General features: G+C 41.6%; 1 protein-coding gene across 7 annotated transcripts in view; it reads left to right on the top strand.

Moving 5' to 3' along the window:
• The window catches only part of smoc1 (SPARC related modular calcium binding 1), a 45,894-nt gene that overhangs the window by 6,086 nt on the left and 17,189 nt on the right, over positions 1 to 22,619 (top strand). For 2 of the 7 annotated variants that reach the window (XM_076748653.1, XM_076748652.1), the window contains exons 2-9: positions 10,630 to 10,795; positions 11,214 to 11,297; positions 13,446 to 13,558; positions 14,425 to 14,524; positions 16,959 to 17,009; positions 17,578 to 17,625; positions 20,663 to 20,752; positions 21,238 to 21,318. In XM_076748653.1, the coding sequence (XP_076604768.1) occupies positions 10,630 to 10,795; positions 11,214 to 11,297; positions 13,446 to 13,558; positions 14,425 to 14,524; positions 16,959 to 17,009; positions 17,578 to 17,625; positions 20,663 to 20,752; positions 21,238 to 21,318 (733 nt within the window). The remainder of the gene's footprint in view (positions 1 to 10,629; positions 10,796 to 11,213; positions 11,298 to 13,445; positions 13,559 to 14,424; positions 14,525 to 16,958; positions 17,010 to 17,577; positions 17,626 to 20,662; positions 20,753 to 21,237; positions 21,319 to 22,619) is intronic. The other 5 variants (XM_076748657.1, XM_076748659.1, XM_076748655.1 and 2 more) reach the window with 3 other exon arrangements.

Here is a 22,619-nt window from a genome sequence, read left to right as displayed (position 1 = left end):
TCCACTATGGGAACTTGCTCTATGTAAATTCATGTGTTAGTGACATGCACTGACTCTTGTTAGAGAGGAATACTGCCTGTTGAAAGAGTTATGGTTCTCTGTAATCCTTCAGATTATCAGGATGGCAGAAACACTTCCTCTTCCATATCAAACTAGCTCAGCAGATTAGCCTCTGCTCTGCCACATATTTAATCGTTTCCTTTGATATGAGCGATGTGTGGTCTCAGCTCAAGTATGCAATGGTGGTGTGGAATCTATTGTAATGTGTAATGGTCATACACACACACACACACACACACACACACACACACACACACTTCCTGGGAACAGCAGAGACAGCTGACTGTTCTGTAGCCAGGATGTAGCATTAGCGACAAACAAGGAATGTTGTTAATCAGATTTAGAGCCGTTTCCGAAAAGGAAGAACACCTCCCTCTCCCCCTTACTCACACTTTCATTTTGATTCCTTCACACCACTTCAAAAGAAACATAAGGAAGTCATCCTTTTCATTGATCTCGTATTTAATCTCCTGACCTTCGTGTAAAGAGGAAATCTGATTTAAGCATTGTGTGAAATTGTTTTTCCAAAACTCTGTCAGATGTATCAAATCTAACGGAGTTTATAACTTTAACAATCAACATTTTTATATTAGCCTTTAATCAAATGTGTAATGGAGGAGTGATAAAGCCACCGAGAATTATTATCCAACTCTGCATTTCCCCTCAGATTCAAACAGTGTTTTAGTGTCTTTCGGCTCGTTTTTTTGGTTTTCAGACACAAAACTTCACCATTTTGGTTCAGTCTCATGGCTCTCATCAGCGTCGTTTCCACATGCAGTGGGCAAACGCTACCTGCCCTGCAGACAGACAGAGTTAGTGACTAGCCATGAACACGGTGGAGCATTTAGCAACTAAAGCGCTAGGTGGTAGAGACCAAAAAAAGAGCTAAAAGAGAGTAAATACTGGACTTGCATTCGCTGTTGCATGAATTATAAACTCCCAAATACTACTATAATACTGCCTTTAAATGTGTGAATAATGTTAGAGCTTCTGTTTTAGAGGGCAGAGGAAACAACAGTTTGTTCGATACTTAAGTTGCAGACAAATAGAAACTTTATTCTTTTGAAGCTCACTTCTTTGCGTTTCTTTGTAGAGTCAGAGATGAAAGAAAACCAAAGGTTACGACTTTGAATGTTAAAGTTTCTGTCCATCTTCACTTTATTGCACCGCACTTTCTCCACAAGTCAACTTTAAAAACTACTTAGCCAAAACTTTACCTACCGAAACACGACAGTAATTACGTAAAGAGGTCAAATAAAAATAAATGGTGGAGTAGGGGACTAAACTTTAATGTTTTAAGCCCAATCCCCGGCCTCCCGTGGCGAGTGGCACACACACTTTGCACCTCCTGTGTGAAAGTTGTCCAGCTCCTTGAGCGCTCGCCAGTTCACAGCATATTAGAACAGTGTTTTAAGGGTTTTAAAGGGTTACTTTGAGGATGTTAAATTACAGGCTTCTTTTTTAAGACAAAACCCAATTAGAAATTTAAAAGGAATAAGGGGGAGGAGAAGAAGGGCGCAGCTTTTCTTACATTCCTTTTTATTTTTTCCACTTTTTTTATACCACAGTTAAGTGAAGTGTGTTAATTGAAGCAGCATGAGGGATGGCATTCGCTTTATAGATTTCCTGAAAACTAAATGCTAATTATCGGACAAAAGTGATTACATCGGCCCGTTAAAAGCACACAACAGTACACAATTAGCCCTGACTTTGGTGAACGATGTTCATTGGCTCGTTACCTGTGTGGTTGGCTCACTTTTATTCTCTTTTTCCTCTATTTGACTAATCCACTTGTTGGCTAGTGAGGGAATGCCAAAAACACCCGTTGATTAATGACACGGCGATGCATCAGACGGCCATATATGAATGTATTTATGTATGTGTTGGCGTTGTTGCATTGTTTGTTGTTGTTGTTCCCAAAGGGGATAATGAGCCCATCACACGTTAGCGTGGAGCTGGCACACAGAGCTCCCTCTCTCTCACACACACACATCCACACACACACGTAGACGGCTTGTAATGAATCTCCATCTGTGCATGCAAAAGCCTTTTCCTTAGAAGCAGTGATGTCATTCATGTCAAGGTGCATTTTCCTGTTAGTTAAATAGAACAGACATTTTTTTGTTCTACAGAGGATCTGATTTAACCATCCCTTGTGATATCAAGTCAGAGAAAGAGCTGCAGTCGGCCCTCGTTACAACAAAGTGGAGAGGGGCTGTCATTGAAGTGGGCTTCTCCAAATAAAGATTTTTGACTAAATGGAAGTTCAATCATGAGAAAAACTGGCAAAATTTTGCTCTGTAATAACAAACATATTGCAGCCTGTATTTGTATTGTTCTGCCTCCAGTTTCACGTAGGCCACACTACAAAAACTACCCACATTATCTTTTCAGCACATGAATTTTAACAATTTGGAAGCAGTTCTCTGAGTCTGCAAACATCAGAGTTAACTGCTTAAGACAGTCTTAACAACCATATAAAAGCCACATCACCTCTGTGATTGGACAGAAAGAAGTCCCTGAAAAATCATCTCTAATTAAAAAGGAAATTTTACTGTGAAGTGCAGATTAAATCTGAAATGATGCTGACATTTCTGTAAAAATGAATGCACCACAAATTTCCTTCTGTTGTTAAGTAATTAAGATGTTTCTGTTACAGTTATTTGGAAGTGAAACCTCAATGAGTTTTTAAAACTAACCAGGAGTATTAAGTAACTCTAATGGCTGCAGACTGTTATACTATAATTCTGAGTTTTAACAGCGACAGCAATACAGTCGGTAATTTCCAAACACAACATCAGCCTCAAGTACAACATTTAGCTTTCTGCAGGTTTGAAACCTCATCTCTCTTTGCAGCTCATAAACAGCATTGTACTAACAGTGCAAAGACACAGCTGACTTTTTATACAACTTTCCACAGAACAGAGGGAAACACACAAACACACCACAACTCATTGTTCGCTCGTGACAAGTCACAACTGCTTATGATCATTGTTAATGTTTAAATCATCACATTCATCATGTCCATTAATCAAATCAAAGGACTGAACCAAGTTTTAACTCCTCGACTACAAATCAAATAAACTTCACATGTTCGCTGAACATCTTCTAAAGCAGCGTTCTAGTTTTTGGGGTGCATTTTTTTAAATATACCAAGGACACAGATTTTTTCATTTGCATGAAAACTGATCTGTAAACTCTTCGACTGAGTTGTGTAATGCGTCATAGTGAAACTGCAGACTATGCTGTTGTGCACACTTGTGATTTGAAGTTGTTAGCTAAAACATGCATCATCACTGTTGCAAAGGTTGTATAAAGCCTTTTGTGGCTGCAAAGGGAAGTGCGTGATGTCTGATAAGTTACCTCAAGTGATGTCACTTGAGTCACTGTTGGTTGGGTCTGAAGTTTGAAAATGATGTACAGGGGAATTTTTTTTTAATGTGGCCTTTGCCATGTGTTTTGGCCTTTTGTCCACACACAAACAAGGCCTCTAGTTGCAGGTACCCTACCAGTAATAGCTTCTGATTGGCCACCATAGCTTTAGAGTTAGGGTTGACTAGGCATGATACAGATCTGTGGTGTGGAGTTAGACAGAACTGATCTTACCTGTTACCAGTTGCTTGAGGCTACATTAGCCACCACTAGCATAAAACACCTAAATCTCTGACCCAACTGTTGGCAACTGAGTGGCATTATGGTAGTGTGGGCGCTTGGTTTGACAACGAAGAAGAACGCGTGGAGTAAAGGCGACGATATCGCTGGATCTGCTGCATTGAATGTAGTCCTTTTTTAAAAAACTGTCCATTGTGACTCCAACAATGTTAAAAGGGGCTAAATTGGACATAGTCTTTGAGACATGGTTGGTAGGAGAAAAAAGATAAATAAATCTGTTTCCCCCCAGAAACAGGACTTCATTGTGTCAGACTGTCCATGTTCCTGACACCACAGCTCCGGTGTATGTGCGAAATAAATCAGCGAACATGTTAAAGAAAATTTAGCAAGACAGTTCACCGGTAAAGCTGATAAGTGAACTAAAGGTGAAAATGAGATGGAGTCGTATGTTTTCATACTCAGAATCTGTCCAAAGAAATGAGCTCTACACAAATTACGCCAGTTGGAAAGTTTAACTTAACTGCATTTACTGTAGGAGACGTAATCCACAGATTTGTTTATTTACTACCTTTGTTCCGTTTCACACAGCCTGCTTTTTCCCCTGTCAGACCTTTAAGCGAGCATATATAAAAATAATTATTTTCTAATCATATTCTTTCTTCTTGTTCCACTGCTGTGGCTCAGGCTGGAACAGATTCCCTGCCAGTGACGGTAAAAAAAGACCATTTTGCTAATGCTATAATGGTTGCACAATGGGGGTTGCATTTCACTTATTTTATGAGTGGTGGAGAGAGAGCTCAGGGCTCTGTGTGCTTCTGACTGAGTTGTGTGTGTGAGATTGTGTGTATTTGTGTGTGTGTTGGGGGAATTTGGCTTGTTAAATGTGAGATCTCATTGTTTCCAGGTCAAGATATCAGTACCAAACCATCGTGTAACTCCCCTGGTGTTTTACCTTCAGCTCATCTTTGACTTCATCTCTTTGGTGGGCCATCAGGCAGAGGAGGATCCCACGTCCTCACAGTGTTTGGGGGTTTATATTCAAGCTTTCTCTCTGTCCATTGAAGATGCGAAAAATGTATATTTGTTCTTGTTCTCCCATTTGGAAATTAAAGAAAGGGCCTCTGTGCGGTTGTTAAAGTGAGATTATTCCCTCAGGGGTACATTTAATACTCCATTATGCTATTTGGCGCTTTGGCTTCTCTGACGATCTTTCATGTGCTGCCTGTTGCAATACGATGTAAAACTTTACATAATGATGTGCAGGATGGGAATATGAGCGAGTTTCTCACCACAGGTTTAGGTAATTAATGTTATTTTGAGCAGCGCGTGTTCCTCAGCAGAGCCAACAATAGCTCCTGTTACATGTTAGTCTGTTTAATTTGGATGTGTTTGTTTGGTTTTGATTATAGGACGTCGGGCGGGTCTCTACTCCAGCCACTATTGGCCTAACAGGAGGGGCTGTTTTCCCTCAGGAGATAATGCCAGGTCTCGTCATCCTGGCCAACACTGTAGCAGCTGATTGCTGTCAAACAGACCTGGGTCAGACAGTGACTGAAAATAACTCTTAGCGTTTGTTTGAACCTCCTTAAGTCGCCAGATGGGTGGGGTTTACCACATCAGGATAATTCAGACAGTATTTGGTAAGCTGGAAACCACACAAAAGTGTAAGACTCTTGTCAAATGTTTTACTGATTGCCTGCAAACTACTTTGTCTGGTACTAAAAGACAAACCTCACTCATTTGGTTGTCCCTGCTAGTTAAGAGAGTCGTTTTTCAGATACAATGTGATCCAGGCTCAATGTCATTCGCTGCTGGTGTGAGTGAACTTTGTTTTGGCAGAAGTCAAATGTGAACCATGTGCACATTTATTGTATTGCGGACCTCATGTAGAGCTGTGGTCCTGTAGAAACAGTTGTGGGACTCGATCAGACCGGAGAGGTGGCTGGGATACAGTGCAGAGAGTCAGTGTCAGCAGATTAGATTAGATAGGGTTTAGCCTAGCGTCTGCTATTCGATATTCTCTCCTGGAGGCTTGATTTTTCTGTCTGCATTCATTTAGATGATGTTTTTTTCAGCTGTGTTAATCTGAAACAGTTCTTTGGTTGTGCACAAGCAATTAAGGAGTTTGAAAACTATTTATTATTGATACAGTCCACACAACTTCATCAGTAACAGCCTATTTTCCATTAGCAAGCAGTAGTTGGACATTTTGCCTTCTCGAGCTAGAGGAGAAGATCGATACCACTCTCATACCTGTCAGTTAAATATAAACATAGAGCCAGGAGCCTGTTAGCTTTGACAGGAAACAGGGTGGACACTGCTAGCTGGGAAACACCTTACATCCAGTTTGTTTAATCTGTACAAAAAGTGTAAAAACAAGTTGTAGTCAATAGTCCAGCACATAACTTCCCATAAAAACACAAGTTATTGTTTTTACACTTCGGTGAGCTATAAGGTGATCATCACCTTTACAGGTGCAGGTAAATGGATTTAGTGTGGCTAGGCTAGCCGTTTCATGCCATTTCCAATTTCTATGCTAAGCTAAGCTAACCAGCTGCTGGACTCTTCTCGTATCATATAAATTCTCTTGTATTTGTGGGTGTGTGTGTGCTCTTTGTGAAACTGTAATCGGTAACTTTAGCTCACGGGTTGACCTTTATTTCAGCGAAGTTACTTGCATTTCCTAAATTTACATGCATTTACGTGTGAGGCTAAATGAGACCTGCTGAACAGTCACCATCTACACCTTGAACAAAAAAGTCAAATGTCCCCTCAAGAGTATTTTTAATTTTTTTAATCATGAACTCAAGTGAAAGAACTCCCAACCATAAATTTAGAACGTTTTTCTGGTCTGCTGCAGTCTCTGGTTTCACCTTTACGGGAGACGAGTCTGTGTGTGGGACAGTATGACTAAGAAATGACTACGTGTGGGAGACTTGGTAGGAGTGTTTATTTCCACTTACTGGACAATGCCGTCTCAAAATCTCTGATTTAATGTTTTATTATGACAGTGGAGGTACAGAGGCTGCATCCATTAAGCTTGTGAGTCAGGGATGGGGAGGACGGGTCAGTCTGTGGGCAGAAGCCAGACTCTGTGGCTCTTAACCTGGAGGAGTGGCCGGATAGACTTAAATCACTTTTTTAGAATAGCTGGCTTTGGATACTGATTTAAGGATTTAACAGTTCATCACATAGACAAACTGCTTTCTGACCACAGTACTTTGGCTCAGGCTGGTCCACTCTTTAACCACCTCTGCAGTGGAAGAAACATGTAACTACTTTCTTCTTTTCCTCTCCTTAAAGAGAAAGTTAAGGCTCTCTACACTACCTGTATTATAAGATAAATAAGAATAAAACCATATGCCTCTTTATTGTGAGGCATACAATGCAGATACATGCATCTTTTTCTAAACTAGTGAATTACTCCTGTCCTTCACTGAAGTCAGGAGGAGGACACACAAGTTAAAAATGAAAAGATGTTTCCTCCCTGTCTGCACTTTCTCATAAAGAGTCACATCATGATTTAGTTTAACTCTGAGCTGTCTGACAAGAGACTTTCTACCATGCTTCAATGCCAAGGTTGAAATCACATTAAAGTGTCTGGCTTTCTCTGGACGTATTGTTACAGCGAGGCGAGCTGGATTTGTGTCCCATTGCATCCTCTGAAGTATTATTCCCCTTTTGTTTCAATTTCCTTTCACCTTGGTATATGAGGGGCTTTTGGTATCAGTTGAAGGGAAGTATCAACCTTTCAGCCGAGTTAAAGCAGCCAAAAGAGGCTCTCTGTGCTCACAACTTGGATATTTTAACAGCTACATTGTTTTATGTGCAGCTTAAACCCGTGACCCTCCAGTTTCAGGACACTTTCTTAAACTCTGGACCACCCTGCCACCCTCACCTCCTGATTTTATCTGGCAGATACTGGAGCTCCAGTATCTTTGTCTATTTCAAGAAAAGTGTAATCTCCCTCTTTGTTCTTTGCAGATAATGGAGTATCTGCCTGTGCTGACAGCTGTGACAGCCATGATAGTGACTGTGATAATTTCATCACTGCAAGAAAAAAAAAAAAACCAGTCTATCTAGTGTTATATTTAGTTGTAAAAATATTATTTTTCAGGAACAGTTAAAATATCCTGCCTGTGCGGTGAAATAATTCCACATTTTTTCCAATGAGGCTTCATCTGTTTAAGTATTAACACAAGCCAGAAAAAGGCAGTTCTCTTCACTAATATGATGAAAACGATCCAAACAAAGTCTTGAATGTCAGTTAATTTGCATTGGACACGTGTGATATTAGCTCACCAGTTGGCAGATTTTTCACCTTTTGAATTTTGGACTCGGTTTTTGATGAAATTGCTAGAATTAGAAATTAATGTTCATGACTGTCATGACTGTCAGCTCTGGCAGATGTTCTCTAGTGTCAGAAAAGTAAAAAAGCCACAAACGTCTGTAAATAGATTATTTTTCTGCCCTGCGTCTCATTTTCTTCACCACATCTTGGATTTGTAATTCGTGCTATAACAAGTTTCAACTCCTGTGTTGTTTCCAGAGAGCGAGAGAGATATCAGCCAGGATATGACAAAGAATATAAAATTCAAGTAATAAGAGTATGCTGCCACTGCGGCTGGGTGAGTCTTCATCATTCTTTAGCCACACTAGCAGCGTGGCTCTCGGGATGCTCGGTCGCTCCAACACTTTGGTCAGACTTAAATATCTCAACAGTTTTGGGATGGATTGGCACAAAATCCTCCTCAGATATTCATGGTTCACAAAGCGTGAATTATAGTGACTTTGGTGACTGCCTGACGATCCATCTAGCACCACCATGAGGGTGACATCAGTGGTGAAATATCTCAACAGTAATTGGATGAATTGCTATGAAATTTGGTACAGATGTTCATGACCCCGTCATGATAACTTGTAAAAACTTTGGTGATCCCTTCACTTTTCATCTAGCGCCACCAGCAGGTAAAACTCTGAATTCATCCAGTACCAAATACCTGCGTACCTTCCGTTTGCAATGCTAATGCTAAAATGCAATGCTAATGCTAACATACTAAATTAAGATGGTAAACATGGTGAAGATTATACCTGTTAAACATCAGCATGTTAGCGTTGTCATTGTGAGCATGTTAGCATGCTTACATAACATACAGTTCAAGTACTATCTTACAGAGCTGCTTGCTAGCTTGACAGTAGACTCTTCATCCTATTTTGTGTCTTCTCTGTGAAATTAAAAATGAACCTGCCCTAAAAACAGTCATTTCCGAATGTAAAGTAGAAGGATTTTCAGTTAGCGTTCACATTAAGCTGAACTCTTTCAGCAAAGAGCAGATTATAGGTGATTAGTTAAAGTGCCAACTGATCTATGAAATCAAATTGTCCAGGAAAATAGTGTCACTTGTGGATATTTAAAGTACGGTTTTATTGGTTGTTATAAGGCAGAGTGGATGGAGAGGCAAAGACTTGTGATGGTTTCTGGAGCAGTCTGACATATAGATTTACTGTAATTAATAATAATGCCAATGCAAAGCCACAGATGGACGTACAGTTCTGCATTAACAGAGGAAAAAATGCAGTTAATCTTTTTAGAGCACATTAGATGAAAACTCCTGGTGATTCATTTGTATATGAGATCCAGTTGTACACCAGCTCTTTCATGACATCAGCCGTTTGGCTTTGTTACCATCTACACTTCGTTCAGGTCTGTCTGATTGCTCTTTATATGTTCAGAAAAAATCTGTCTCCAAGCAACATTTTTCATGTTGTTCAAAATAACATTTTTTTCGTGCCGGGCATTGGTTGAGGAGAGAGAATGACAAAGAAAGTGTGCTTGTGTACATGCGTGCTCCACACATGCATTTCTACAGTTGATCATTTTGAAAAGTGCCTCAGATCGTCTGATCGGATTTGGCGAGCGAAGGATGGAAACTGTGCCTTTTGTTTCTGGCTGCGTCTCATTTTCCACCACCTTCTTGCCTCTGTACCTGCCCTTAATGAGATCTCTTGTGTCAGATTCAGAGCTCCAACAAGCATTCTGGTAATTGCTTAAGAGGCCTTGGATGAAAAATGCATTTGAGAAAGTTTCCTACATGAGAGCTGCATGTTTTCCTTTTCTTTTTCATGTCCTTTATGAAACAGGTGTTTGAGCAGCCACAACGCTTAATCATCATTTGTGAGATAAGACAAATGAAGAGCTCCTTAAATAGTTGAAACATTTTCAACAAGAGTTGGCTCGGATTCGCTGCGAGGCCACTTTTCACAGCTGAGGACTCTGGTGCTGCTCAATGCACACCTACTCTCTCTCCTCACTAACCCACAGCTCCATCTTTTTGGCAAACTCTGTGCTCCCCTGAAATCCTTTAGACCTTAAATATATTTGGGGCAGCTGCAAAGCCAAGAACCATTACTGCTGTCAGAGAGAAGGCCGTCTTCCAACAGTAGAGTAGAATCGACTCACTAATAGATCATGAGTAAAGATCTGGGGAGAAGGATTCCCATTGCTCTGAATGTGGTTTGGCCCCTTTGAAACTTAATCAAGGTTCAACCCGTCACCAGCCAAAGATCAATTAGATAAATTAGCCCTTGAGGTTGAGCTTCAGTGCAGAGCTGCTCAAACCCTCGTTACAGTAGCCTAAACAAAGAAAGGCAGCGGCCGACAAGTGTTCAAAGAGCAAAAGAAATGTTTTGAGCAAAGTGGGCAAGTGACCCATGAGTCCAATTTGTATGTTACTTTGGCATAATCTCAGATTCAGCTGAATGCAGCCTTTGTTCAACCGCAGCGAGACTAGAAAGAAAGAAAAGGAGCCTAAAGGAAAGGACAAACCAAACCTTGAAGGAATGAGAAAAATAAGCTATAAGTTCAGTAATAAGACGTATCTGTCATGTTAAATGAGTTAAATTCCTCTTGTATTGTATCACTGTTATGCTAACGCACTGCTGTGTTTGTCATTGCAGTGGCTGATCGGAGACAGAGACAGTCACTGTGGGGTCATCTGCTCGCGGACGCAGGGGAAGCCGGTGTGCGGCTCGGACGGGCGGAGCTATGAGACCGGCTGTGAGCTGCAGAGGGCGCGCTGCAAAGATAAAACACTGACACTGGCACACCGCGGCCGCTGTCGAGGTGAGAGCTGAACGCTGGTTACAGAGCGTGTACGAAACGGTGTGACGAGGAGTTTTGTACAAGTGATCTCTCAGGGTGCATTCAAGGAAACTCAGATTTTAGAATCACACGTTGGGGTTTCTGTGAACGCACCAACAAGAGTTTTAGAAACACTTCCTGTTTATTACATTTTTCTGGGACTCGGTAAGACAAAAGTGTTTTAGCTAATTCCTGAAAAATGTCTGCCCAAAACATCCATGCATGAATAAACAACTTCAAGCAAATTATTGTCTTTTGACACTCACTACTACAAAAACATCAACAGCACTGTTGAGTATACAAACAACACGGATTTTACTCTCCTTAAGTATGTCTTATTCATGACATGACTCCACCTTTCAGACTACACAGAGCCTTGTGTGACTTGTTTGTCTTTCAGGTAAAAACTGGGCGAAAAACGATCAGCAGCAGGTGGCCCCAGCGCCGACTTCCACATCTGAGGGGAGGGACCTGGAGCTCAAAGGTAAGGACCAGGAAACCTGTGAACACCTCTGAATCTGATCCACAGTCCTACAAACAGGGAGCGACTATGAGCAGACAAGCTAAAATGGTACAGTGTTCTGCATTGCCAAGATTCACCTAAATGCTTTTTGCCTAATTGTAACCTAATCTAATCTTCCCCTGGAGACTATATACTTTAACTTGAGAAAGCAAAAGCACGCAGTGATTTACTTGAGACTCAAAGAGCATGTTGCAGCTCAGACCCAAAGTGAACACCAGACAGTTTGAGAAGAGTGGAACAGAACGAGAAGATGTCTTTCATTTTCCGCCTCACTGTAGGCGTGTAAGTTTTTACAGACCAGGATCACACACTTCCTCAGTGTCTGGATGCCAGCCACTCAACAACAGCAGAGATTGATAGGTCTAGAGTCAAGGTTGGAACTTGGCATTTCCCCCTCCCTTTTTTTTTTTTCAGCCCCACTGTCCATTAGGAAAACAGCAGTCCCAACCAAATCCATTTTTGGAGTGAGATGTGTTCCCTCTGTATGGTAATACGTGGTTTTGTTTCATAATATCTGTGGTGTGCCAAGGAAAGGAAAGCCGGGCAAAGCTCACATAGTCTTTGCATATGCGGCCGGCCTGTTTTGTTGTAATGAAACTGCTGCTTTATTTGAGCAGGCAGTTCATGAACCAATCATTGTTTACAATGGCAAAGCCTGGCACAGGCTTATTGAGGTGTGCGTGAGATTCAGATTAAACACAACAGATACAAGACATGTAAATTGCTAACAGGTACAACAAACCACCACAAACAACAACAAATGCATAATTATGGCTATTACGACAGGCAGATCTGTTTATTCATTATTCAGCTGTGAATAAATAACATGAATAGAATCAACACATCATGAGCCAGCTCATTATTCAAAATCACTAAAATGACGATGATAAAATGACGTCTGTTTTCAATCAGGTTATGTACTATATATTACTGCTGCCTTGTCATAGCTAACAAGCAAAGACAAGCAAAAGGGAAGTCGTGATGAGGAGACTGCTAGCAGCCTCTGATCATTTCCATAAAAAAGACTTATTTAAATGAGCAGTTGGACTCTTTTTGCTTGTTCTCACCAGGACGCGAGCGCCACAATATTTAACAAGCCTCGGTTCTACAGTACAGTATACTCAAAGTCCACATTTAGAAATTCATGTGACCAAGTCTGTCCTTCTCGGTGACATCATCACCGGTTCTGGCTCAGTCAGGGTTTTACTCTGGAGGAGACAACCTGTCTGTCTCCTCTCAGGTCCAGAGACGACTTTTTTTAGACTTTTATTTATCCGGGGAGAATGTTTGCCCAAAGTGGCGGACTGCGGTCGCGCTGGTCAGCTCCCTGGTGTCGATGTGTGTACACGAACGGTCGAACATGGAGCTCAACTCCAAAGGAGCTGTGAGTGCAACAAAAGCAGGAGTTCCTGATGGGATTTTGAAGCAGTCACCATCTGGTGAGGAGCCCACTTCATTCTCTGACCTTTCAGCCACTTCCATCTCTGTCCCCTGAGAGCAGGTCTGGCTCATCACAGCTGCAGGAACCCGGACTCAGTTTCCACTGACATTTCAAAATATCAATGCAGGGTCCATGACGCACTCCTCAGCACTAACAATGTGCCGCTCATAGTCTACCTCTGGCACCGGCGATGGTCAATGTGCAGGAATGTGTTGTTTTAGCGATTTTTGAATAGTGTAATAAAAGGCTATTGACTTGTCTGGGCGTCATGCATCTGCAGTGCAAAAGGTTCAGGATTTTTCAGAATGGGGAGCAACCATCACTGCAGCTTGTCCAGTGCTACAAACTTGTTTCAGGCTGCTTGTCATCAGAAAGAAAAATATCCTTCAGGCTGGGGAAATGGCCCAAAACTCTGATTGGAAACAACAGTGCAGACAGGGAATAAATACTGCTTCTGTCTGTACGTCTATCAAAAAGCTGTCCTTGAGCAAGGCACTTAAAGTCAGACGGCACCCAGTGGCAAACAGTAGTAAACTGTGGTTGTACTGGTCAGCTGGCAGGTGTGAACGGGATGTTGTTGACAAAGAACACGTGTCTTCAGTAAATAAACAGTGCCAAAGGTTTGTATCCAGTGCATGAGAGCAGGCTGTGCTGTCAATCTGTTACAGATGCAGGTCAGTCCAAGTGTCGTGTTGAGAGGAACCAGGCTTTGGAACAAGCCAGGAGACCTCAGGAGTCCATGTTTATCCCAGAATGCAATGAGGATGGAACATTCGCCCAGGTCTGTCTGGCTCCTCCACAGATTTCTTTTCCCTCTTGTTTTCAGCTCTTCGTCTTTCTCTTAGTTTGAGCCATCACCTGCACATCATCCAAGGGATCAGCTTCACTTCACTGACAGAAATCTTTGATTGTACTCTTCACCCTCTGCTGTATTTACACCCAAATATACAAACCAGGTCATGCATATTACAGGGGCTGCCCCAGACCAAAGATTTTCCTCGTTGACTAGTAGTCATTAGTTCAAGCCAATACTCGGGTAGTCCTGGCATGTTTATGATATTAATCATTTAAATATATATTTTTCAGGGCACACATGAAGCGAGCCACCCGTTAATGACAATGCTAAAAGCAGTAATGTTATTAATTCTGAATGTTCAGAGCGGTCTCGTTTAGAACACAGGAATAAATAACAAAAACGAATACTCGCTGACTTAGCAGCACAATGTATGATGTATACTTCACGCTTCTCTTGTCCTCACCTGAGCCCGGCGTGGCTTCGTCCTCCTCAGAGTCAGAGTCCTGGTCGGAACGGCTTTAACGTTAAATCACCTCAGCACTCTGTTGTCAGACTGGCCTCCGTCTGTCTCAAAGAATGTGTTCGGTCTCAGTCTTCCTAGGTTCATTGGGAGGCTGCTGAGTCTGGTTCCAGTTCTGGTAGTCATTCTGGTGCTGCCCCCTGCCTAGCTGCATAGCTACTGAGCTAACTAGCTAACTTAAGTTACAGTTAGCAGTAGCTAGCACGGGATCCCAGACTAACAATTTTGCCTGGGGGGGTTCACCAGTTTAGTTGACTATTAGGGGGCAGCTCCATATATAACAAAGCTATTTTCATTTTTTGGTGTGATTTACTTTTTTTTGCCTCTGCAGGTCCAGTGCCATACTCTGACAGGCTACTGCTGGTGTGTCACCAGCGACGGCAAGCCAGTGAGTGGCTCCTCTGTGCACAACAGGACCCCGGTGTGTTCAGGTACTGGGGCCAAAACATCCTGGCAACCTGTGGATGAAACGTCCAGAGTTTCTCAAAGAATCTTAAATCGTTTGTCCTGTACAGTTTTGCCGATGTGTAAGACTGCTGCCAGCGCAGCTTGCATCTGTTCTGCTTTAGTGCTGTGCACATTAGTGATTAGAGTCATTTGTGCAAGCAGGGCAGCTCCACTTCAGAGTAATGTTTAACAGGTTGTATGACTAAAACATCGGTCGAAGGGTAGGATGTTTCTGGACAGTTCTTTAATACACTGGAGAAGTGGCATAGTTGTTACACTGCAGCCACCAGTGCAACACTGGTGGCTGCATTTGTAGGATCTTAAGAGACTGTTTGAAAGCCGAGTCGCTGAGGTTTGGGTCAGTTAACTTGATAATAAGTTGATAATTCAAGTTTATATTCATAGGCTTGAGCTCCTTATCAGAGAAAAGACTGAGAACAGATGTGTAATAGTAATATACATTTGAGGTAGAACTTAAAATGAGTAAATGGTCAGTGAACTGACCCTACATCTGAAATAGATGATGAAGGATAAAGAGTGAACGCAGCCTTTGGGTTACAGTTAAACAAGGTCTGTCTTGCCATACTATGGGCACATGTGCATTACATGTCATGTGGCGTATAGCAGGTGCAAGGTCAACGAGAAGGCTAATGGCCATACATCCAGGGGCCTCCCGGGCCTCCCGCTCTCCACCTCGTCTAACTGCTCTCAGCAGGCAGGACGAGCGAGAGGAGCCTCTGCGCACTCATCCTGGATGGGAACACTTTATGATAATCACCATCATTTTCCCTCAGAAGATAATACACAGAGGTCTTTGCCAGAACTGGATTGCACTGCCACTAGAGCATATGGTGCAAATTTTGTGTGGAGAGTGTGGTGAGAATGGCCGCATGCACTTCTGAAGCTGCTCAACAGAGGCTTCCTGCTTTCTCCCTGTCTCTTCCTCTCCGTGTCTTTATCTCTCTGCCTCAGTCTTCTTTGGCCTTTCTTTACTCTGTGTTTCCCTCTTGTGCCACTAATCACCTGTATGGTTTCCCCTGGCACCTGCTGATTATCAGTCCTATGAATAGACTCAGTAAAGTCCACAAATGGAGTTTGCCTATGTATCCATTCATGTTAGAAAACCACACCGCTTTGCCCATTTACAAACTTGTATTAATGCGTAGCAGAAGCTCAGAGTCAAGCTCAAATTTTCTTTATTTCTGCACCAGATAAGGAGGCTTTACTACAGTCTTAAAGTGCTCTACTGGAAGCTTCTTGTCAGAGGAACTGCTTGGTGTCTCTGCCACTAACTGGACAGTAATTGAATAGAGGTCATTGGTGTTTTGCTGTATCTCTTTTGAGGAGATTATTCTTTAGCACAGCAAGGACAGAAATGATAGCTTCTTCCAGTTTGGGCTCCTCAGCTCTCTATTCCCTCATAGGTCAGCACTGTCCAGATGGTTCGCAGTAGGTCAATGACAGAAATGTGCGTTTCAAAGGTACCAGATCTGAACTATTTGCAAACATTCCACACAGATTTGCTTTGCCTCTGTAGGTCAATCCAGTGTTGGCAGCGATACTATTAGTGGTGTTAGGTTTGAAAATGAAGCCATTACAATCAGGCATCTTCACATTCGCTCATGAAGACACTGGATGTGCAATCTGCTGTTAGCTTCAAAATAGAGGTGCAACCATTAGTCAGTTGATTGAAAGAAAATCAATGAGCATCTATTTTGATAATCTATTAATCATTTCAATACGTTTTCATGCAAAAATGCCAAACGGTGGTTGGTTCAAGCTCCTCAAAGATTTGAAGCTCTTCTTTGTCAAAGATGATTGGAGTCTAAATCTCTTCGGGTTCGGACCATTGCTTGGACAAATTAAATCTGAAGAAGTCATTTTGGACTGTACGAAGCTGTGATGGCTGCTTCTCACTACTTTTTGACATTCAACAAACTAAATGAATAATCAGTTATTTGGGAAAAAAATCAGCAGATGAATCGACTGCAGCCCTACTCCAAAAAAAATCCATATCTATTGAAAGAATAACTTGTCGAGATCCGTTGTGTTGTGAGACCTGCGTTGACTTTTCCAGCCCTCTATCAGCACTCGATGGAGGAAATCTGCTCATTCATCAAGGTTTAAATAAACTCTGAAATGTAGTTTATGGCACAACACATTCTCTACCTGTCTCCCTTCTGTCCTGCATAAGATCCAATATCTTCATTGTTTCTTGCAAAGGTATGTATGACACTGGAACCAGAATCTGGGCACCATAAACCTGATACTGTATACAGCTGCTACAGTGGTACATTGCCCAACTCTCCTTCCCTTAGGTTCCCTTCCCTCTCAGCTGACAACGAATAACCTTAACTGACATGCTCAGACGCCCCTGTACACTATGACCCAAATCAATCATCTCACATACATTTGCAGGAAACTTCCGTGAATTTATGGGAACTCATGCTGGGACAAGTGGATTGTCAGGTAGTAAATTTCCTTCCAGTTGCCTTCACTCAAAATGTCTCCCCTTTTGCCCTTCTGATGTAATTGGTTGAACTTTCTAATTTAGCTCCTTTCCTCCGTGCATCCTTGCATGAAACAGACAACCTGCATGCACCAAATGAGAATGACATTTGGAAACCTTTTGATAATCATTTTCCACAGATGGCGCAGATCACCAGGTCTGCATCAGTCCGCCTTAAGATAAAGCAACGAGCCTAATGTTTCAATGTGTGCCTGCTATCAAGTACTAACAGAATGTACTCATCAAACTTTGATAAACCTCCGCGTCTAACTCGAAGTCAAGACGTCAGTGTGTTGGGTAATCTGTGGGAGTGATGTTTTTCTGTTGGCCTGTGTTCTCTGTTGCAAGAATCAAATTTAACTCAAAATCTCTTGCAAAAATGATTTATTTGCAGGAAGGGGTTAATTTTTGAGTTTTTGTTTTTAAAATGGATAAACAGCATTTTAGAACCACATTCTTCAAATGTTCCCGAGGAGCTGTTGCTGCGGTCTAGTCTGCTGCCCATGCTTTGTTTTTTTTTCTTTCCAGGGTCAGTAACCGATAAACCACCTGGGCCCCCGAACTCTGGTAGAAAAGGTGAGTTGAGATCTGTTCTAGGTTGTGTGTGCATGTGTGTGAGTGCTTCTATTTGTATGAAAGAGACAGAAAGAGAGCAAAATGTCTTTTGACCTGATTTTTTTTCCATCAGATCTGTACAAAGTCCATATTTGTGCAGAGCAGAAAGGTGCATGACTGATGTTTCACATGTAACTTTAAGAGAATTTAGACGAAAATGGACGTTAGAGATGAAGAATACATCTTAAAATTAGCATTTTCGTTTCTTTGGCATGTTTGCACAATGCAAATGAACATATTAGACCTCAGACACAGACGCGACAGAGGCAATAGCTTATGCTGAATGATGGACACTTCAAAACCCGACAGGTTTTGCTGCAGTTACGTCCTTCTTTGTACTGTATCTGCTAAAATCAAATATAATTGTGAGGAATGACTGTACTGCAGTTCTACAGTTTCCCTCCAGTTTCCTCAAATTCAAACAATTCAAGGAAAAGTAAAGTAAAACTAATGCAAAGATTTCTTGCCTGTGTCTGCTTGCATTGTCAGGCAAATCTCTTGAAATCGTACAGCAGAGGGTTTTTTTTAAAGTGAGAAGAGGTGGGCAGCCTCTTAGGCTTTCTCTATTGTAAAGCACTTCAGTTGTTTCCCAGTCCAGAGGGTGTTTTATTCAGTGCAGAGTTGTTGCAGAGGAATTGGGGGTGGGGGTGGGTGACAGCTTTACAGGCGTAAGGGTGTGCTTTCAATGCTTACATTAATTGTTTTTTTCCCCTCACAGTTTGTAGCTCACAGTCCAGACCTGGATCAAACAGTAATTGACAAATACTGTAAGTTACAGAATTTGTTTCAACAAGCGCAGCATGCATCATCAGTGTGTTTTACAGGGACATTTCAGAAAGTGTTTTAAAAAAGAAAAAAAAAAGTTACCCAAAAAGAAATCTGTAGCATATGTGCAGAAGGTTGTTTGACCAGGTTTGCACTTGTCTGAGACCAACCGAGTAACTGTTGTATTTTATTTACAGTTTGACAGGATCAGGTCAGTTTGACCTCAAGTGTTACGCTTTGCTGACAAGCCGTCTGATTTAAGGACTTTAGTGTTTGTGGAATGATTCCAGTTCTCTGTGGTGTGCTTTTGATTGAATTATTTCCTAAGGAGTGTTCCAGATGCGACAAAACTGCACGTGGGTGAGTATTGTAGGTAGCTGAATTCACAGCATTATCTAAGATCCATCACATCTTATCAGCTCGTTAAACTGGACATTGACTCTTTCAGCCTATCAGAATATGTTCTTTAGTCTGTGCTGCAGCGGGATGTCTGGGATCAACTTTGATACTGAATAAGAATTTTATTCATTCAGTTGTGTAATTCTATGTGAGTGAGGGCCAAACACTGTACATATTTGTGTTTCTTACAATGGGAAAAATATAGTAATCATCTCAAATCTAGCCAACGAAACGTATCTGAATACTGCTTTTATGTAGATTTTGTCTTGTCACACAGTATTATGGCTGTGGCAAGATGTCAGGATAGTGATCTTAAATACTTAAATACTTAATAAATCAGATGTTTAAATCATAGCGTTTAAGAAAACTGAGGATGAAAGAAAGAGTCTGACAGTTAATTCAGCCAGCAGCTTGGGAGGCAGAAGTACAAACTCACAGGAGGAGTTTTTGCAAAGTCTACTTGGGATGAATAGTCATAATGTGGTGACAAAGTGATCTTTAATTATACCAATGTTTATACACAACGCGGTTAGTATGTCATATGGCTCGCATGTGACCCAAACCAACCACGAAACACTGTATTATAAGGTACTGCTAAAATGCTTGTCAGAAGCCTTTAGTCACGCAGGGCTGCATTTGCTAGAGTGATGCTACAGGACAGGTCATGGGATCATTTAATCCTCGAGTGTTTATCCACTGTTTTTCCAAAAGTGTTGGGACTCTGTGTAAAACGTAAATAAAAACAGAATCCCATCATTTGCATAACAAATGTGTTAACCAACAGCAGTTTTATGAAGTGATATCGTTTATCCAATCGTGTGTTCTTGTAATCGACTGAGCCTTTCCAGGATGCCCCTTTCATGAACCTGTTTACCTGTCAAAGACTGGGAAAGTTGGAGCATTCCACAACTTTCCCAGTCTTTGAAACGTGTTGCTGCATCAGATTCAGGATAAGCAGATATTTACAAAAATCAATGAAGCTGATGAGGTCAAAGATTAAATATATTGTTTTTGTGCTGTTTCTAACTGAGCATATGTCGGAAAGGATTAGCAAAGTATCACAATCATTCATTTACATTTTACACAGTGTCCCAACTTCTTGGAATCAAGTTTGTGTTTCTGATGTACAAAAGGAGCAATGAAGTACAAATAGTGTAAATTTTGGGCTGATTGTGGCACTAGAGGAAAGGTCAGGGGGACAAACAAAAAGATTTCAAGAGTCAAGCTCAGTTTTTGATGTACTGGAGCTGGAATAATGATTCGACTGCCACCAAACAACCACAATCACTGCCAGACTACATATTGAGCTCCTAAACTGGACCAGCATTTTGGGCGAACCGACCAATTGAGCGACTGACTGAACCAACATCGGATCCGTAGCGGGACAAATCGTCTTATTTTGAAAATCAAGAATGATGAAGTTCACACTCGTCATTCGCTCAGAGGTCCGTTCACCTCTGTGTTTGGATTAGTTGTGGGTGGGCCTTTCTGAGCCTATCAACAACATCCTACACCTGCACTGCACTCATGCGGGTCCTGATGGGTGGTGGTCTCCTCATGTGAGTGTATGTATGTGTATGCGTGTTTCTTGAAGTGCGATAGTGTGAGTGTGATAAATGTGCAGCTTGATGGTGTTGGTGTGAGAATGTCAGTGCGAAGAGTTGATTTATTGCTGTGAGAGATGCTGAGCCACATGTGGGTGGTCGTCCTCTGATTTTCTGTTATTCAATCTGTCTCTCTGTCTGTTTTTCTGTCTGTCTTGGCCGGGCCATGTGCAAATCCCAACCATTCAACAGTTCTGGAGAGTAGATTGTATTAACCTCAATAATGGTAGTCTCTTTCCGTTTCTTTCTCACCCTCAACCCAGATGATGGCTCCAAGCCCACACCCACCATGGAGACTCACGTCCCCCCTGAGGGTGATGGTAAGTCTTCTCCAACTACTCCTCCACCTGTAACACTGTGGTAAGATGATCACTTAGCGCCGATAGCTAAGGTGCATGTGTTCAGACCAACCACGCTGAATTAAAGTGCGGCTCACGCAATTTCTCTTTTGTGCACTTTTAAGATCTTGATCCTCAGATTGTTCTGAAGCCGCAGCGTGTCAGACTTTTAATATTCAAACTGAAGATGTAATATCTTAAGAATGCACCATTATAGCAAATGGAAAAGTCCAACTGTTAAAAAGACCAGATGACAAAATTTGATATTTTTGGAAATTCTGGGATCTTGGATGTTATTTTCACTTTGGTTTTGTGGGTAAAGCTTGGCTGCGCCAATGTTTGTAACATGCAGCTTCTGGTGGATACGGCACGGCTGGTTAAATAAAGCTTAGCTGTGGTAAATTCTGTGGAGATCATCTAAAAGACTGAAAGTTATTGATCTGTGCTCCATCTTTCTGTCATTGTAGAGATAACTGCTCCAACGCTGTGGATAAAACAGCTTGTTTATAAGGAGAATAAGCAGAACAGCTCCAGCTCCAGGAAACAAGGTGAGACAAAGAAACTCATTCTGAAAACTGCACGCATATATTCATATGTGCCAGGATTAATAAGATATTGCACACTATCAATGCAGCACCCACAGATAGCTGATACAGAGCTGCACAAACACACGCAGCTTAGATGGTGGGAAGCCAGCGAGGGATCATGCCCTTAACCATATCACCTCCTCTCCTCCCAGTGCAGCCACCTACTCAAATATCACCCATGCACTGTTTTCAGGATACAATTATTAGCCACATATTGATCTTAAGATGACTATGAAAACTACACCAGAGGAGTAAAAACAGAGCCAACACTTTGAAAGTATCATCGTATCTCTGGTGTAACTGCTTTCAAAGCCACTCGTTTAAATGTAAAACATTTCCAGTTTAAAGACAGCCCCGCACTGCCGGGATTATATTTCTTGGTTTCTTTCCTTTGGTGTAATTTGTTTACCTTTCTCTGTCTCCTTTTCAATTATGCCTTGACATGTTCACTACCCTCTGGGCAGCTGGGCGGCTTTCACGCTTCTGCAGCAAGTCAGTGGATGTGGTGGGGGTTGAGTGCGCGGCAGTGTGCACAACGTGTGTGTTAGGGTTGGATGGATACTGTATATAGGTTAGCTGATATATGGAACTGTGCATGTCTTTTATTACAGTTTTTTATAACAGTCTATTTAATAACATATTTGGACATTTTTATTCATTCACGCCATTGTTCAATAATATTGAGTCATGTCTCCAAGGGAGTTTTAATGTCCTACAGTTAAGGCTCATCAGTTTTGATATTATTTATGTTCAATACATTTTTAAAGTGACCAGATTCGTTCGAACTGACAACTTTATGTCCCCAGCTTTAAGACGTTATGCTCAAATTAGATAAACTACTATGGATGATTAATTGTTGTTGTATTATAATTCATTCATAAATCAGCCTTTAAAGACACATTGACTAAACTTTTAAGTGTGCTTGTGTGCCTCTCCATCTGCATATGTAAATATTTTGAATAATGACTGTCCACCTTAAATGTGTGCATGATATATTAGGATGTGAAGTTAGCTCTTTCCCACACAACAGAGCACATAAACAGTTGAATGTAATATGGGGTTTCTTAGTCTTGTGAATGATGGCAATGTGGCAGGGGAAACTGCGGTCAGGGCAGCATTGAGGATTGTATTTTAGATGAGAGATATTCACTGTGACAGCTCTTTGAAACTTCTGTGGAAACATCAGCTTCCTGTTTCCAATTAGCATCCGGTGTCCTCAAAGCGCAGGCGACAAGGCCGAGTGAGGGGGAGATGTCATCACG

Source organism: Chaetodon auriga, chromosome 14 (assembly GCF_051107435.1).
Source record: "Chaetodon auriga isolate fChaAug3 chromosome 14, fChaAug3.hap1, whole genome shotgun sequence".
NCBI lineage: Eukaryota > Metazoa > Chordata > Actinopteri > Chaetodontiformes > Chaetodontidae > Chaetodon > Chaetodon auriga.
Note: the sequence above shows the minus strand (reverse complement) of the source record. Positions and strands in the feature narration are given on the sequence as shown.